At 55.2% G+C, this 16,275-nt stretch overlaps 5 protein-coding genes across 5 annotated transcripts; 4 read left to right on the top strand and 1 right to left on the bottom strand.

Annotated features, from left to right (window-relative positions):
- Positions 1-3,483, bottom strand: NCS54_00523100 (SAGA complex protein; the record flags this gene model as incomplete). Its single annotated transcript, XM_053150743.1, has 3 exons — positions 1-1,185; positions 1,234-2,390; positions 2,439-3,483. 3 exons carry the CDS (start codon positions 3,481-3,483, stop codon positions 1-3), a joined length of 3,387 nt encoding a protein of 1,128 aa, XP_053006718.1.
- Positions 3,484-4,753: 1,270 nt separating this feature from the next.
- On the top strand, positions 4,754-5,643 carry NCS54_00523000 (VanZ domain-containing protein; the record flags this gene model as incomplete). The annotated part of the gene is made up of 2 exons (XM_053150742.1): positions 4,754-4,934; positions 5,054-5,643. The coding sequence occupies exons 1-2, from the start codon at positions 4,910-4,912 to the stop codon at positions 5,641-5,643; spliced, it is 615 nt and encodes a 204-aa protein (XP_053006717.1). The 5' UTR covers positions 4,754-4,909.
- A 657-nt stretch (positions 5,644-6,300) lies between these two features.
- Positions 6,301-7,293, top strand: NCS54_00522900 (Prefoldin subunit 3; the record flags this gene model as incomplete). The annotated part of the gene is made up of 6 exons (XM_053150741.1): positions 6,301-6,386; positions 6,445-6,570; positions 6,678-6,789; positions 6,841-6,939; positions 6,991-7,116; positions 7,180-7,293. The coding sequence occupies exons 1-6, from the start codon at positions 6,355-6,357 to the stop codon at positions 7,291-7,293; spliced, it is 609 nt and encodes a 202-aa protein (XP_053006716.1). The 5' UTR covers positions 6,301-6,354.
- Positions 7,294-7,735: 442 nt separating this feature from the next.
- Positions 7,736-10,838, top strand: NCS54_00522800 (Hypothetical protein; the record flags this gene model as incomplete). The annotated part of the gene is made up of 2 exons (XM_053150740.1): positions 7,736-7,861; positions 7,917-10,838. The coding sequence occupies exons 1-2, from the start codon at positions 7,790-7,792 to the stop codon at positions 10,836-10,838; spliced, it is 2,994 nt and encodes a 997-aa protein (XP_053006715.1). The 5' UTR covers positions 7,736-7,789.
- A 1,642-nt stretch (positions 10,839-12,480) lies between these two features.
- On the top strand, positions 12,481-15,977 carry NCS54_00522700 (Hypothetical protein; the record flags this gene model as incomplete). The annotated part of the gene is made up of 3 exons (XM_053150739.1): positions 12,481-12,572; positions 12,624-12,701; positions 12,758-15,977. 3 exons carry the CDS (start codon positions 12,481-12,483, stop codon positions 15,975-15,977), a joined length of 3,390 nt encoding a protein of 1,129 aa, XP_053006714.1.
- Between the last annotated feature and the right edge of the window lie 298 nt (positions 15,978-16,275).

The following is a 16,275-nucleotide window of genomic DNA, read 5'->3' as shown; positions in this document are numbered from 1 at the left end:
CTACTGTGCAATGCTCTCCGGGCTCATCATGCCGATGGTGTCGTCCTTGTCCGTCTGGCTGGCGTTGCCCTGGCTCTGAGTGCTGTCCCGCCTTTCCATGCTGGGGGCGAGGGCGAGCACCGCAGGGTTGGGCGCTGTGCCGGTTGTCACCGTCATCGACTTCTTCTTGCCGGGAGTATTGGAGGCTGCCCCCTTGTCGGGCGAGGCATTGGCCTTGGCCTCGGCTGCTGCCGCCTCCATCTTCTTCTTCTTCTTGGCGAGCGCCATCTGCTCCTTTGGAGACCGCTTCTGGGCCGTGACGATCTTTCCGCTTGCACCCAGACGAGGGCGAGGCTTCTTCTGCTTGGTTGGAAGGTCTTCATCCTCCACGAGAGGCTGATCGCCATTAGCGTGCAGCTTAGCCAGGAAGAAGTTCTTGACCAGTCCGATCTGGTCCTGAATGTTCTCCTTGGTGACTGGGTCTGAAGCCGACAATGGATCAAAGAGATCGGTTGTTGCCTCGCCAGTCGTCTGGGTTTGCATCTGGTACTGGTTGCGCACCCGGGTCTGCAGTAGGTGCAGGGGCACAGAGATCATATCAAGTCCCATCTCCTTGTCCAGACCCAGAGCTCGGAAGCCAAAGAAGTCTTCGCCCAGATCTTCAGCAAAGTCGCCGCTAACGAATTGCTCACTGCCATCCTTGAAGGCACCCACTCCGTCAGCGCCCGCATCCTGAGATAGGGCGGGGCGGAGTAGATCTGTGAGATGAATCTTCATCCTCTCGTGAAGACCGCCTAGCTTGGAGCTGAGTCTATCGATATCATCCCTGGCGTAGGCTTCCAAGGAGGCGATGTCGTGGCCGTTCTCATCCAAGGTGTGCAGGATCACCTCCTCTGGGGTGAACCGGGGTTGGAATTTGGACCCTTCTGCGGCCGATGCTGCCTTCTTCTCTGACTGGTTATAGACGTTGAATGTTCGGATCAGCTTTTGGAAGTAATCAGATGCGACCCCAGTGAAGGTGTCAATGGCAGAAGGTTGGAGCTCCTCGAAGCCAGTGTGGTAAAGAATCTTGGCAATGGAACGCTTGAGTGCATTCTGGCAAGTCTCGGGCGCCATTACAGGACCATCGTCAGATATGAAATGCGGTTCAATGTCCTGCTCGACAAAGGGGTCCGAGTTGGACTTGGGGAATTGGTTCGTGTACACCTAAGCGTCATTAGTAGAGCCCATTGTTGCAAGTCAGAAGGATCTTACCTGAGTCTGGACTTGCATCTGCTTGATCACCGAAATCCTTGTTGCCAGTTTTCTTGTTTCCTGGATTTGGTGGATGTTCTCGTCCATCTTCTTGGTTAAGCGACTCTGCGGCGCAACGAAACCCCCAGCGGGAACCAGGCGGAGGAAGTCCTCGTGTTGATTAATGACTTGCCCTTCTCCATCCTCAATCCACTGGAGTTTTGGGTGAATGTCGGGGATGTTGCTCTGGGCATCGTAATAGTCTGGGATCACCTTCTCCGCCTCCTCCTCAATCTCCTCAGCTAGGGTCTCGGTTGGTTTCGTCGCCCCGTCCTTTGTGGCCACGGCGGCTGAGTTTGCTTGGGCATTTGTGATGATGCCCTGTGCCTCCGCCTCTCTCTGGCGCTTCAGGAACCGTCGCATCCCATTCTTGGTACGGACCAATGCAGGAGCCTCGACGTTGAACTTGTTGTCCTTGAAGAGTTGGTATCGCTCCTTGGCCACCAGAGCTCGGTCTTTCTTAGTCGTTTGTTTCCAGACCTTGTACTCTTCGTCCTCGTATGCTTGCTCAGCAGCCTCTCCAAACGCCGAGTTCAAAGCCATTCCGTTGAGACTCGGCCCGTCAATATCCATGGCATCGGCGTTGCTTGCGATTCCCGAGTGGCCGTTAATACCGCCTGGTGTGATTGATCCAGCGATAGGAGTGGCGAACCCGTTACTTCCGTCTACTTCAGAGCCCTCCCTGACCTTTCCGAGAAGACCGTTCACTTGTAATATGGGTTTTTGATCAATGGCTGGTGTATCTTCCTTCTCGTTGTGTGCTTTTCGGGCCTTGGTTGTCCCCTTTGAGCCGGCTTTGCGGCCGCGCGATGACATGATGGGCTCATCGTCAGAGTCGTCTCCGCCGTCGTCATCACCGCCGTTCTGTTTTCGCCGCTCCTCAGCTTCAACTTCGGCCCGGGAGCGGATGACAAGGTCGGGAATTAGGGGGATGAGCTTCTCTGCCTCCTTTCTCATTCCATTCGCCATACGTCGTAACGGGTGGTTCATGTCCTGATTGAACTTCAGGCAGTTGTCCCAGATCAGGTTAAGATCCACGACGAATTCGGCCTTGGACTTGTATGTTAGACTCTTCAACTTCTTGGTCATGGTACCGAGGTCCATGGGGTTCTTGATGACTGGAAAACGTTAGCGGCGCGGGGGCGTGGTTGGGCTTGGTGCCTCACAGTTGTAGTAGTTTGGGGCATCTCGCTTGTTGACCCTGTTCAGGAAGGGAGTTGAGTATTCGGTATGCGCCTTGAGCTCCGTCAAGACCTTTTCTAGGGCCTCGTAGAGCTCTTCCTGGTTCACATTCTCCTCACTAGCCCATTTACTCCGATTCTTGCGGACCTCATTCATGAGAAGTCTCAATTCTGCATCAGAGGCTCGAACTTGGTCTCGCTTCATATCTATCCGGGCGATGAGATGCTTCAGGGTGAGACTGGAAGCGCCGAGATTCGCGCTGCTGAGGGAACCTTGATTCGGGGCATGGTTGTGGCTGTGATTTGGGTGGTGGTTGTGATCCATTTCAGCTTGGAGTTGCTTCTCGGAGTCTTCCAGTTGCTGCTGCTCAAGCATAGCCGCACGGTCATTTTCGAGAGTATGAAATATGGTGTGGAAGCTCCTCCTCGCTGCCTCTTCGGTGGCTGTGCGAGCCTCTTCCAATTTCTTGATGGCATCTTCGCCGGGCTTATCTTTGGACTTGTCGCCCTGCTTGCCGGGTGATGTCACCGAGTGAACTGGCGAGCTCCCTGATTTCGAGGGGGAGAGCAGCGTGTTGGCGGCGGCGGCGGAAGACTGCGGCTTGGGCGCGGGTTGCGCGGGCTCATCCTCGTCTTCGTCATCGTCCTCGTAGTCATCCTCATCGATGGCTCGCTTTGCCTTCTTGAGCGGAGGCTCTTTGATGGGCTCGTGATCGGTCGCGGGAGGGATAATGGTGGCGGAGGCGGCCGGCAGGCGGCGGAGAGCGTTGATCGCGGCATAGTTGTATGAGCCATCTTCGCCAAAGAGCAGCGCGACCTTGTCCTCGGTCTTGCGATACAGATCGGCGAAGAGGGCGCGTCGATTCTCTTCCTCGATATCAAGTGGTGCCTCAGGCATCAATGTGACCGAGTTATCGACGGGGGTCTGCGTGCGCGCAGGAACATCATCGAGATGCGGTAGACTTCTATTGCTGTTTGCATGTTGTAAGGAGGGAGGATGCCAGACGGACTGGCCGTTGGGGAGCGACATGATGGGCCCGGGGCGATGGAAGCGACGACGGGGCGCGAGTCGCCATGCGCAACGAGATGCGCTCGCGTGCGGCCGGACCGAGGGCGATTGGGAGGATCAAGACTGCATGGGACAAAAGAGCGACATCGACAGAGATGGCGGGCCGAGTTTCGCGACGAATAGTCAAGGGGAAGGCGTTGTTTTGATGGATCGCGATGGGCCGTTTTGTCGTCTGTTCAAGAGGTGAGGTTGAGGATTTGGGGGGAGGCTTGCACCTTTCCCGAAGCGGAGACTTTTCCTTGACTGAGCTGGCCGCTGGCGCGCGCTGGACTGGTAGGCTGCTAGGCCTCTTCAGGCGGGCTTCCAGGGCGGTTGTGCTGACTTTCGCGGGGGCTCGCGGGGGAAAGGTACTGGTACCGAGGACCTGGAGAGGCCGATTCAGGAGGACGCCTGCCAAGACACACTGCTGTAGGGCGATTGACGCTGTGAAAACAGACCTCGGCCTGTTGAATCACTGCTCCGTATCTGTTTCTTGACGCGTTTAAACGACACTCGGCACGGTCTCCCCTCAGGTCCTTTGTCCGGGACGTACCCCGTCTTCCGTGACTGGGGCTCCGTTTCGGGGCCGATGATGTACAAGGACCTCCGCTGTCTTTGTCATCTGGGTCATTGGAACAATCACGTGAGACGCGCACAGGGTCTGCTCTTCCAGCACCTTGTTGGTATTGATGGTGAAGACTGTTTGGGTTGCCCAGCGTCCATTTATCCTATCCTGGATAATTTGGGTTCAACACTACCTATTGTCTTCATTCATGCTTCTCCAAACAATCAACTATGCTCGATTCTCAACGTCTTCCCCCCGGATGCAGCCCACATACGCAGCAGCTTGACCCCAAGAAACCAAGCCAGCTTTCTTCCACCCCAGATCATCTTCAACCAGTCACACACGAGATTGGGAGCATGGGGAAGTGCCTTGCAGTGGGATGGGGTCAATGAGATCACCAGCACCAGTATGAAAAGGCACCAAATTGCCAAGTAAAAACGGAGCTACTGCGCCTGGGGCTGCCACGGCTTGCATCAAGTTCCCGCGTTGTCGACCCCATTTGTTACCTTTCAATTGGTACCTTTGTTGCGATCCCTGTCGTTCTGGACCTGCACCGCCACATGGCCTGACGCAAGCCACACATACAATGTGGCAGCTCCCTTGTTCTGTGCCTGGTCACAGCTCCTGATCCCAGCCTCTCCGCCAACGGAATAGCTGTCGTAACCTCGCCCTTACGTCCCTCCACCTTCATTCTCGAAGAGTTGCTTCAGTCAACCACGCGCTACCTATCCAGTCGGGCGTCAACTTCAATCAGAACACTTTTCAGTGCACAAGACTGACGTGCTCCAACGTCACGCCTCGGCTTTGCTCAAACTCTACCTTCTTCAGCTCCAGTTACCCACCATGAGAATACGACTTCCCTTTGCAGGTACGTCATCACCACATGTTCGTGCTGATTCTCTGCTGGGGTTGGGCTCGATTGTCCTCTCCCGATCGTGAATCCGGCGTGGACTAGGAATGGCTTGTATGAAACTGACAGCCCCCTAGGCGCATTCGTGTTGCTATTATTTATCGCCGCCTACGCCGGCTTGACAACGGTTCAGCTCGGCCAATATGTCAACGACAAAGTGCTCCATTTTTTCACTCTATTCCTCCTCACGACCGTTTTCTACTGGGTTGTCGACACCAGCCGCCGGCGTACCTTGAACATGACTCTGGTCGTATGCACTCTCGTGCTCGGCGTCGGCTCCGAATTTGTACAGGGCTTCCTTGACAATGGCCGGGAATTCGACTTGTATGGTATTGTTGCAAATATCTTTGGAAGCTTTGCTGGTCTTGGTCTCTGCACCTGGTACCATAAGCGCATGCTCGAGCGAAAGAGACAACGCAGACGGTACACTGCCGTCCCAGGCGAGGACCAGGGTGATGTCGAGCTTGGGGAGGGCCACGAGACTGGCGTCGTCGAGGCCCCTAGCCGGTCTCGAACTTTGGAGGAGGAGGTTGACAACTGGGATGAGAACCAGATTGATGATGACTGGGGTGAGGAGGAGAGCCCCGAGGCCCACACTGCCGCCCAAGGTGGTGATAAAAGCGCTGAAACTGGCGACTTAGGAGAAGGGAAGAAGCGGACGGACTAAAGTGGTTACTTCCTTGATGATTTAGTCCTGGTGGATGCGCTTTTACTCATGATTGCGCTGGATCATGCTACACGAGTTTATGTCGATTGGGTCGCACGTCATCTGCTTGTTTGAAGACTTTCTTGACAGGCGTTGGTGGTAGCTCATAAGAAATAGCGGGTTTATTTTCGGTTAGGGGAATGGGCTGAGAATGGAGCTTCATTGCATTCATCTATTGTTACCAACATTGAATCATTTGGCGAAGAACGTCGAGAGACAATACTCTAGAGACAGGGGTGGAAAACCACCTCTCGGAGACTGTAGGCCTGACAATCGTTGCTCACAAGCCTGCTGAATCGTTTCCCAATAATCCATCCCATGAAGTGAAGCTGTTTTCTATTCCCAGCTGGGGCACGGGAGCGGGTATTTGGCGCAGTAGACTTGCTATGTGGTATTGAGGATATTCAACAAACTCTCTGTCGTTATCGATCCAAAAATTGAACAATGAAATATTGAGATAGAAGAATAGAATACGAGTAGAGTGTAGCTAGGCACCCAGAAACAGACCCATGAGCTCCATGAGAATACCCCTCCTCACCGCTCACCCCGGTGAACCCCACCTCGGTCAATCCCCCACTGACGAAATGTCACCTTGTCGCAAAACCCACCTGTGCTCGCCCAACAACAGCTTTCCATACCTCGTCCTGTTCTCGACGGGTCCATACCAGCAACATGGCGACACAAGGCAAGGCGGCGGCGTCAAGGTGAGCGCACAAAGGAGCTGCATGTCTTGATTCCCCCGCAACCGCTGACTCTGAACAGTAAAGATGCTACGCCCACCAATCCGCGGGGCATCCCCTACGCCCCGTTCGTCGATAAGGTCGAGGACTACGTCACCACCCGAGAAGACGTCGAACCTACCCTGCGAAGCTTCCAAGAAATGATCTCGTAAGTTCTCGACGATCCGGACGGACAGAGAAGCCAGAGGGCACTCGCAGGTCTTGGGGGGCCCAGGCGTGGAGATGGGACAGGTGCTGACGGTGGACGGCGGGCAGCAAGTACCAGTTTATGGAGATGAACCTGCAGAAGCGGATGGGGGGCCTCAAGGAGAAAATTCCCGACATTCAGAAGACTCTCGACTCAGTCAAATTCCTCAAGCTAAGAAAGGTTTGGACTGCGCGACTGCTTCAAGATACCCCCAACTGACAGGCGGCGTAGGAGGATGATGAGCCGATAGAGACGACATTTGAGCTTAACGACACGCTGTATTCGAAGGCGAATATCCCCGCGACTGAGGAGGTCTACATCTGGCTTGGGGTACAGTTACACATGTGATAGGTGTGCGTGAATGAGGCTGACTCGGTTTAGGCCAACGTGATGCTGTCATATCCTATAGATGAGGCTGAGACGCTGCTGGGCTCGAAGCTGTCGACGGCGAAGCTGAGCTTGTCGAACTGCGAGGAGGATTTGGACTTTCTTCGTGAACAGATCACGGTACGTATATTTACACATGCACTTCTAGATTCCACAGTACAGTTGCTAATTAAGTACTTGTAGACCATGGAGGTCGCCATTGCTAGAGTATACAACTGGGAGGTGGTCCAGAAACGAAAGGACAAGGCCGAGGAGGAAAAGGAGAGCAAGAAGAACAAGGAGTCGCAAGATAACTGAGAGAGAAAAGCACTCAAGGCTGGTCCCTGGTGTATCTACGGAAAGCCATATCATACAAAAGTAGAAGCAAAAAAGGAAAAGGAAAAGTGACTTTACCTTGTTTCTTTTGGACTGGGGAGCTATGAGATGAATTGGAAGAGGTCTGCAAATGAAAAGGCAGGTTTCTGGTGAATCTATATGAAACCAACACATAAACGAACATAAAACCTGAACCCCAATAAAGGAACTCTACTTATTCCCTGTTTCACCCTTCTCAGCCGAGGGCCGTCTCGTGAGGTCGAGTGATGGAGCTTGACTTCCATCGTCAGGATTGGTTGGCAATTAAAGTTGGGACCTGGTAATCCAATAACCCCGATTGGCGCATGCAAATTGTTCAACATCCCGCCGCCGACTTGTTTCCGTCAATAGATCCCGGATTACACGAACAGACAGCCCGGTCTCGCTCGTCCTATCCCCTCCGATACAAAATTTCCGGCTTCGGAGACATGAGGGAGAAATGCTGAGAAGCGCCACTCGGGAGTTGAGGCGAGGGTGGCAGGTGTCGCAAAATGTGACAATCCACGCCAAGGTACGTCCGAGATCCTTGCTCGGTAGAGCGTTGCGCTGATAGGAATTGCTCGTAGATTGCTTGTTCCCTACATCCGAATGCGACTCGCCGATATGTGTCGACGTCGGAAAGTATCGAGTCTGAGATACTCAGCGGCCGTCGAACTTGGGATCACCGCCCCATCGCTGGGTTGAGGCAACAGCTCGCCGCCGAGAAGAAGCGCGAAGGTATCGATCAACTGGAAGACCAGGAGCACCATGAATCAAACCGAGCGCAGAGGACTCGTCGAACCGGGCCGGTATTCGAGCAGAACTACCTGCGTCACAAAGTCGAACGGAGACTGAAGATGCAGAAAGGATGGAGCGATCAGAGTCCAGCTGTTCTCCTCCGTCAGTATCTTGCTGCCGAACGACCGAACCGGAGCATGCAGCGACAAGTTGCCGTGATCCGCAGCATGCGCCTACCGATTGTCCTGATTCAGATGGACCTGTATCAACAGGTCGAGGCCGATCCAGAAAACAACGAGGACATTGCCGACTTACTGCCTCCGAAGGAACAATGGGACAATTTGATGAGCGTCCTTCATCACAACGGGCATACAGAAGAGAATCTGAACAAGTATATGAACATTCTCTTTGCCGAGAGTGATGAAGAGAGGTGCCGGCTATTCTTGGAGGATGATCAGCCGAAGCCCACCTTTATCCTCAGCTATCTCTTGAGGCTGAGCTCCTCTTTCACTGAAATTTCGACTCTGGACGGCATTATTCAATACGTCAAGAAGCGATTAAGGGACACAACCGACAAGATTGAGCCCACATCTGCCGTGAAGAAGTACGCTGGCCGGGCAGCGACGGCCATGAGGAAGTTTGCACCAGAGGACTTCACGCAGATTATGGAAAGGTTGGCTTTTCACTGTCGACGAATAGAGCCGAGGCGGTTGATGGAATTGGCCGATGCCGCGGCGGATTTCATCATGCGTTACGAAGCCAAGTCTGGAAACCCCAAAGAGACGTATCACGCTCAATGCAAGTTTTTCAACATGGCGCTCAATGCTGTGGCTGGACGTACGGGCTCTGGGCCACAGCGTAAGTCAATACCCTACGCTTACATTTGGGAGGCCCAGCGGATTCTATTGGGCATGTCCGGGGGCCTCCCGGCCGCCCTGTTGGTGGACAGGACGGGATTCAAGGCAATCAGAGCGGTGCTGGCCGGAATGCCCAAGAACAGGGACGAGGTTCACAGCGCAAGACGTCATTCACAGGCTTGGCCGCCTTATCTACAACCGGGAGACGGTATGGACGAGGTGATGGAGCCAGATGACAGCTGGACCCGAGTGGTTCGGGCAGGAATGATGATGCAGGAAGCTGGTTTTCCTAAGGGCGAAGTTGATTTTGCACTCGATGTTCTGCAAGGCATGGCCCATGATGGGACACCTACAATCCAGCAGCGGAGGCAGCTTGCCCCAGATCGCGACCTCGCTGCCTGGGCGGCCTCTATCAAGGCAACACGAAACGCACATGAGGCATGGGAGAGATTCAGACACCCCCCAAAGCCTGATATGAAACCAGGTCTGGACGAATACGCTGCCATGTTTCAGAGGCTCTTTGCTCGCGAAGCCGACCCTGATTCAAGTAGTCTACCAGGAGACACTACGCTCAACTATCCCACGCAAGAGGAAGCCAACTTGACGGAGCTCGAAAAGTCTCGGCTGCAACCCCCGACACCAGCGGAGCTTTACGGGATGATGAGACGTCAGAAGCTCAGGCCAGACGAACAGTGTCTCACGGTTCTGGTGGCGAATGCTCACAGTCTCGATGAGGCCCATGAGTATCTGCTTGATGCCAGCACTCCACAACAGAACTATGCGAACCTGACATCGCCCAGCCCGATAGCTGATGCACTCAAGACCATTCCCCTCCCCGTCTTCTCGGCATACATTGATGTCTGCTCCAAAAATGCCAGCTACAGAGGTCGGAATATGCTACGTGCCATCAGATTGGCAGAGGCCCGTCTCAGTCGTAAAAACCAGAACTGGGCCTCGTATATTTGGGCGCCAATCCTGAAGAACTTGGGTCAGCATCACTATGGCCTGAAGCTTAGCCTCGAAGCCCAGCTTCGATTGCTGCTGCACCTTGTGGATCGCATTGAATCTACGCATGGCATGACGCTTCTCCTGTTCAACCGGTTCACGCTAACCCTGCGCAAGATCTTGCGACGGGAGGTGGAGAATCTGTCGGCGGCTGTGGAAACAAATAGTGCTGACCTGAGCGCGCTCGCCGTTCTCTACGACATTGGCGCTGAGGAGGCGGGCGTTGCGCCTAGAAAGGTGAGCCCGGTGTGGGATGACTCGGCACTGTCCCTGATCAGGTCGGCTGGTTCACGAATAAAGGCCTTCTTCTACGGCCTAGTGCTCCAGGAGCAAGACAGGGTGCGGCAGGGGGAGATTACCGATGTGTCGCTTCTCGATGGCATGAGAGCACGTCGAGATCCCGTGATGGCGCCGTACGCCCACGACCTGATGCTGGCGCTGGCCTTTGCGGGAGAGTTTGAGGAGATGGCCGAGGTGATGAAATGGCTCATCCGAGAATGGAGCCCTACAAGGCTGCGGGAGGAAATGGAAGATCTGGACGAGATGCCCCGCGATCTGGATATGCTCGAGACGCTGTGTGTGTTCCGCGCGTTTGCGGAGCCCATGATAACACAGACGAAGCTAGACGCGGTACTAACCGACTTCAACGCACACGGGGTGTATTGGGAGTGGCCGGACGATGCAACGGTGGAAGGGTACCTAGACGGACGGCATCACAGCAACTCTAATCGGGAGCTGAGTGAGGTTCTCCGATGGATACGGCGAAGAAGGACGACGCGGCGGGCGGAGAATGAGGGCTGGGCCATGGACATTGGCGACCTAGAGGTGGACTGGACAGAGACCAAGCGAGAGGCTCTGGATCCACAGCACCTGAAAGACCTTGGGAAAAAGGCCTATAGGTCTGATTAGGCGACATGGTGGAGGCGCAATCGGTGCAGACGGTGTGGCTGTTACTAGAATACCTGGAGAACTGTACGCTGGGAGCATCTGAACGGTGGCATATAGACGCGGGTGGCGTTTCTGACGTGTAAAAATACTGTACGAAATGAACTGAACTGAAATGAGCATGAGGAAAGCAAGCAGTGCATCCATGGAATGGAACCAAGCAAGGGCTGAAACAACGGCAGAGCAGAAGAAGAAACGACATGTTCGTGTCTTTAGTAGCTTCAATGCTAAAAGACTCAGCCTCGACTGGGTAATTTGGGTCGACGGTGAAGGGCCTCGGGCGGCTATGGCAGTTTGCGGCGACGGATGGAGTCAGGCCAAGCTTTTCGGGGACGACAAGCTCGACATCCGTAACCATTCAGGGTATGCATCCAGGATCAGGGAACCAAAAGGGGAATTGATTGGGTTGATCCGGTCCAGACCGTGCAGGCCAGCGTGTTAGCCACAGAGCCACAAATGGGTCGACTGGCCCGAATAAGGCCTGACCTTTCTTCTTTTCTGGCTAATGTTTGAGGGGCCATCGTATCTGCTCGGGTGAGGGCATCATCAGGCATGCGACAGGTGGGAGTAATCGATTGGGCTGGGGTTGTGCAGAGCCGCCCGCAACGCAGGTACAGTGGGGAAGGCATGATTGGCCGACAGCGCACGCCGACCGCTGGCCGCTACCGGAAGGGCCCTAATGTAGGTACCCTGGTACCTGGTAAAACCCACGCTAGCGGCAGGGGTGCCAATTATAGCGAGCCGCGCGTGTGGGGTCAGGGAAGTTGCGAAACAGCGCGCTTAAGCTTTCAAGGCAGGAGCCCTACACGTGATTGGCCCAGAGTCGTCGGACAGTTTCATTGTTGTCCCTAGGAACCCCAGGCTCTCCCTGGCTCTGTTTTGGGTTGGGCGCCTCGTGAGACTGGCGACTGGACGGGCGAGATGGACTGGCCACCAAGTGGCATGGGGGAAGCTTCTCGCTGCACGATACGATGAGATGGTATCCGACGCCCCATGAGACGAGTTTTGCTGCCGCCGTTGTCGTGATGCTGGGCGATGTGTCTTGGCCCGGGGGGTCAGGGCCAGGTCACAGCGCAGGGCAGGGCAGCAGAGCGGGCATACATACCTCACTAACACCTCGAGATATTCTCTGAATGGTTTCCTTTCAATCTTCTTTTTCCTCTGTTTCCTTTTGTGTCATTATTTCCTATCTCTCTGTGCAACTCTCTTTCATCTATCTCTTGTTCAACATCTCTCTTTCACGACCCGTTGACATCATCAATCTCTCTTTCACGGCTGTTTCGAAAAAAAGTTTCCTTTCTTTGGTGTATCAGCTTCCTTTGTCATCCGCTGTGACAAGTTGTCCTCCTTTGATCGATTCGAGAACAAAACCGTTTTACACTTAATTGGCCCCGGGGAAGGAGGAAGCAAAAAAGAGGTCGAAAAGGCCTTTGGTGTCACTTGCGAATCTTGGATCTTATACCCTCCGAAACGAAACGAAACTTGACCTCACGATCGAACGAACTACACGGCCGAACCTTTTTTTCGATTTGACCAATACGTTCCTTTTCTTTTTTACACACTCTCTCATATCTTCCCCCCGACTGTCCGTATAATACTCTACGAAATGCGGTACAACAGGAATGGGCTCGTGGTAGCCCTGTCCTTTCTTCTAGCTGCTCAGTCCACCCAGGCTGGCCCTATCTGGACTGGCAGAATGTACGTGGAACTCGTTTGTTGAGAACACTGCGTTTCTAACTACATCGGCAGAGCCCGAAGAGCTCCTGGAGCTTTCCTAGATATTCGAAATGAAAACACACAAGCTGCCCCTACTGCGGCTGACCATGGGTATGTATTCATTGCTGTGAAAGTGTGGAGCATCATGACTTACACGAGGTTTCTAGCTCCGATGGCTCAGGCCAAGACAGCGAGTCGACCCCGCGACCCATCTTCTCGACTCTGGACTCAGATGTAAACATCCCTCAGTCCTTCGTCTCTCAGTCTCCGAACGGCGAGAAGGATGCCGAGGGCCCTGCCGAGCCTGTCGAGGTTATCCCCATCGACCAGACCACCGACGCTCCCGCGCCTACGACAGTTGCTGAGGAGACTTCAGAAAAGTCTGTGGAGCAGCCTGCTTTTACTCAGAACCCCTCCGAGGCCATCGTGACGACTTCTATTGTTCCCAAGGAGCCCGCGTCCGACCCACAGACGTCTTATGCCCCAGCGGTAACGTCTTCTGCTGCGCCTGAGGAGCCCGCCAGTAGCGCACAGGAATCTTCTCCGGCGATTCTGACGACTTCTATTGTACCTCAGGAGCCTGCATCCGACTCACAAGAGTCTTCTGCCCCGGCTGTGACTTCTTCGGCCGTGGTTGAGGAGCCAGCTGGCAACACGCAAGAGTCTTCCCCTGCGATCGTGACAACCTCTATTGTGCCCAAGCAGCCCGAGTCGGAATCTCAACAGCCTTCCGCTCCCGCCGAGACGACTTCAGCAGCGCCTGAGGAGCCTGTGTCCAACACACAAGCCTCTTCTGTCCCGATCCTGACAACCTCGATCGTGCCCAAGGAGCCCATCAACACTCAGCCCGCCTCTTCTTCTGCCGAGGAGCCTAACTATACCACATCTGTCCCGGCCGAGAATGAAACGACGAGCAAGGCTGAGACTTCCAGCCAAATGGCTCCTGGCTCTGAGCCCGCTGTGGGTGAGACCACCGCAGCCGCAGAGGTTCCCACCATGTCTGCCCAGAAGCCCGAGGCCACAGGCACCGAGAGCCTTCAGTCGAGCATCGACCTCGGAGACATGAAGCCCTCGTCTGAAGTCAAGACTGAGTCTGCTCCAGCTGAGAAGACAACAGCCCCTGAGGTGCCTTCCGCTCCTGCTACCTCGAGCGCACCAGCCAAGGAGCAAACCGAATCGGAGCCGCTGTTTAACACGGTGCCTCCTCCTGAGCAGGCAACTTCTGCCGCCGAGACGTCTCAGGCTTATGCTCCCAGCTCTACTGCCGCAGCCTCTACTGAGTCCATCGCCAAGCCCAGCGAGCCCACCCCTGCCTTCTCCACGGTCGTGCCCCCTGGAAGCTCGGCAGTTGAGTCTGAGCCCGCTACTGCTACTACTAGTGTTGTTTCCGTGGTTGAGCCCAAGGAACCCGGTGTTCCAACTTCATCTGCCGCTCCAGCTCAGCCCGAAACACCTGCCACTACTTCTGAAGCAGCCCAGCCCAGCAGCCAAGCCCCCACGTCTCAGCCGGCGGAACCCAACAACCCTGTCCCAACTTCTGAGGCCAAGGCTTCAACTGCTCCGGCTGAGACCTCGGTGGTTCAGCAGCCTGACACTCCAGCTCCGAGCTCGCAGCCAGCACAGCCCGAGAACCCTGCTCCGACTTCTGAGGCTCAACAGCCTAGTGCTCCAGTCCCTACCTCTGTTGCTCAGGAGCAACCTGATGCCCCGGCTTCATCCTCGGTGGCCGCTCAGCCTGGAGTTCCTGATTCCAACACTCAGCCCGCCGCTGCTCCTCCTACCAGCACCGTGGTCGTCTCGGACCCATCCTCCCCCGAGACTTCATCGGCGAACAAGATCGTTCCTACTGGCGAGCCTGACCCAGCGGTGCCGACCGTTAACCCCGGTGGTATCCCCACGGGAACCAGTACCATCCCCGCCGCTGCCTACGCCAGCAACGTAGTCAAGGCACGGGAGTACAATGAGAACTTCGCCGGTCTGACCCCTGAGTCCGCCTGTATGGCTGGCCAGGCTGCTTGCATTAACGGTCAGATCGCCGTCTGCAACAGCGCCGGTGCCTACGACCTCCGGGCCTGCGGAAATGCCGAGGAGAAGTGCTTTGCTCTGCCCATGTCCAACGTCCCTGATGGTGTCAGAATCGCCTGCGAGGACCCGACTCTAGCGGGAAAGATCCTGGGTGGAAGCCCCAGCACTGGTGGCGGTAACAGTGAGAACGGCCAGCCGAGTAATGGAAACGACGAGGGGCTGCCAGCAACTACATCGGCGGCTCAGCAGAAGCCTAACCCTCCCGTGGTGACGGTCACTACTATCGTCACTATCGACGATGGCGCTCCCCAGCCGACCACTGAGCCTGCCGCCCAGCAGCCTTCTCAGCCCGCTCAGGAACAGCCAAGCCAGCCTGCCAACGAGCAACCTGCTCAGCCTGCTCCCGTACAGACGGAGTTTCCTATCAACCATGTGTCAAACCAGCCTGTTCAGGAGCAACCTGCTCAGCCAACTCAACCTGTTCAGGAACAGCCTAGCCAGCCCGTTCAAGAGCAGCCCGTCTCTCAACAACCTACACAGCCTGCCCAGGAACAACCGGCTCAACCCACTCAACCCGTTGCTGAGCAGCCGTCCCAGCCTGCCCAGCCAGCCCCTGAGCAGCCCAGTCAGCCATCTCAAGAACAGCCTGTCTCCCAGCAGCCCACTCAGCCGGCTCAAGAGCAACCTGTTCAACAGCCAACGCAACCCGTTGCTGAGCAGCCTTCTCAGCCAGCTCAAGAACAGCCGGCCCAGCCGGAGCAGCCAACTCAACCTGCTCAGGAACAACCTGTTCAACCCACCCAACCAGTTGCTGAACAGCCGACTCAGCCGGCCCAGGAGCAGCCCGTTCAACCTACTCAGCCAGCTCAGGAACAACCAGTTCAGCCTACTCAGCCGATCCCTGAGCAGCCGACCCAGCCCGCTCAAGAACAACCACCCACCTCTGCTCCCGTTGTTGAGCAGCCCACTGCCGCCCCCTTGCCCGGCACGACCCTCACAAAGTCTATCAAGAAGCCCGGCGACACCCAGCCAACCTCTGCTCCCTCCAGCGATGAGCCCACGCCCATCGAACTCATCCCCATCGACGGCCTGGAAAGTAGCGCAGCTCCGGCCCCGGCGGCCACGGAAGCAGCTAATGCCGGCGATGCTCAAGAGAAGGACAAGAGCAAGAGCAAGAGCCCCGAGAAGGGCCAGGAGAAGGTCGCCATCACCAGGACCGGCGACGACGCCCACGCCACCACCATCATGGTCGACGGCGTCCCCACCGTGTCCGTGTACTTTACCGTGACGGTGACGGAAAAGGACCAGCCTACTGCCACGGTCACCGAGAAGGAGACGGTGACGCTGGTGATTAGCGCATAGACGAGTGGAACAATCTCTGGAAGATTGTTCTCTCTTTTTAGGTATTGTGGTAATGAAGTTGAAAGTTGCAATGTTTTGATATATATCTCAGCGGCTTTAGGTTTGGTTCTTTGTATAATTGAGGAGGTTTGAAATAGTATTGAACAAGAAGAAAAAAAAATTAACAAAAGAACAACGACTCGGTCTATTCCTTCCGAAGCTGAAATAATTAGTTTGTACCTTACTCTGCAAGGAAGCGAAGAAAAAAGCATCGACTAGAATTCTTGATCACATCGCAAACAGCTTAATACATATCCTT

The sequence above is a fragment of the Fusarium falciforme genome, chromosome 4, assembly GCF_026873545.1.
Source record: "Fusarium falciforme chromosome 4, complete sequence".
NCBI lineage: Eukaryota > Fungi > Ascomycota > Sordariomycetes > Hypocreales > Nectriaceae > Fusarium > Fusarium falciforme.
Note: the sequence above shows the minus strand (reverse complement) of the source record. Positions and strands in the feature narration are given on the sequence as shown.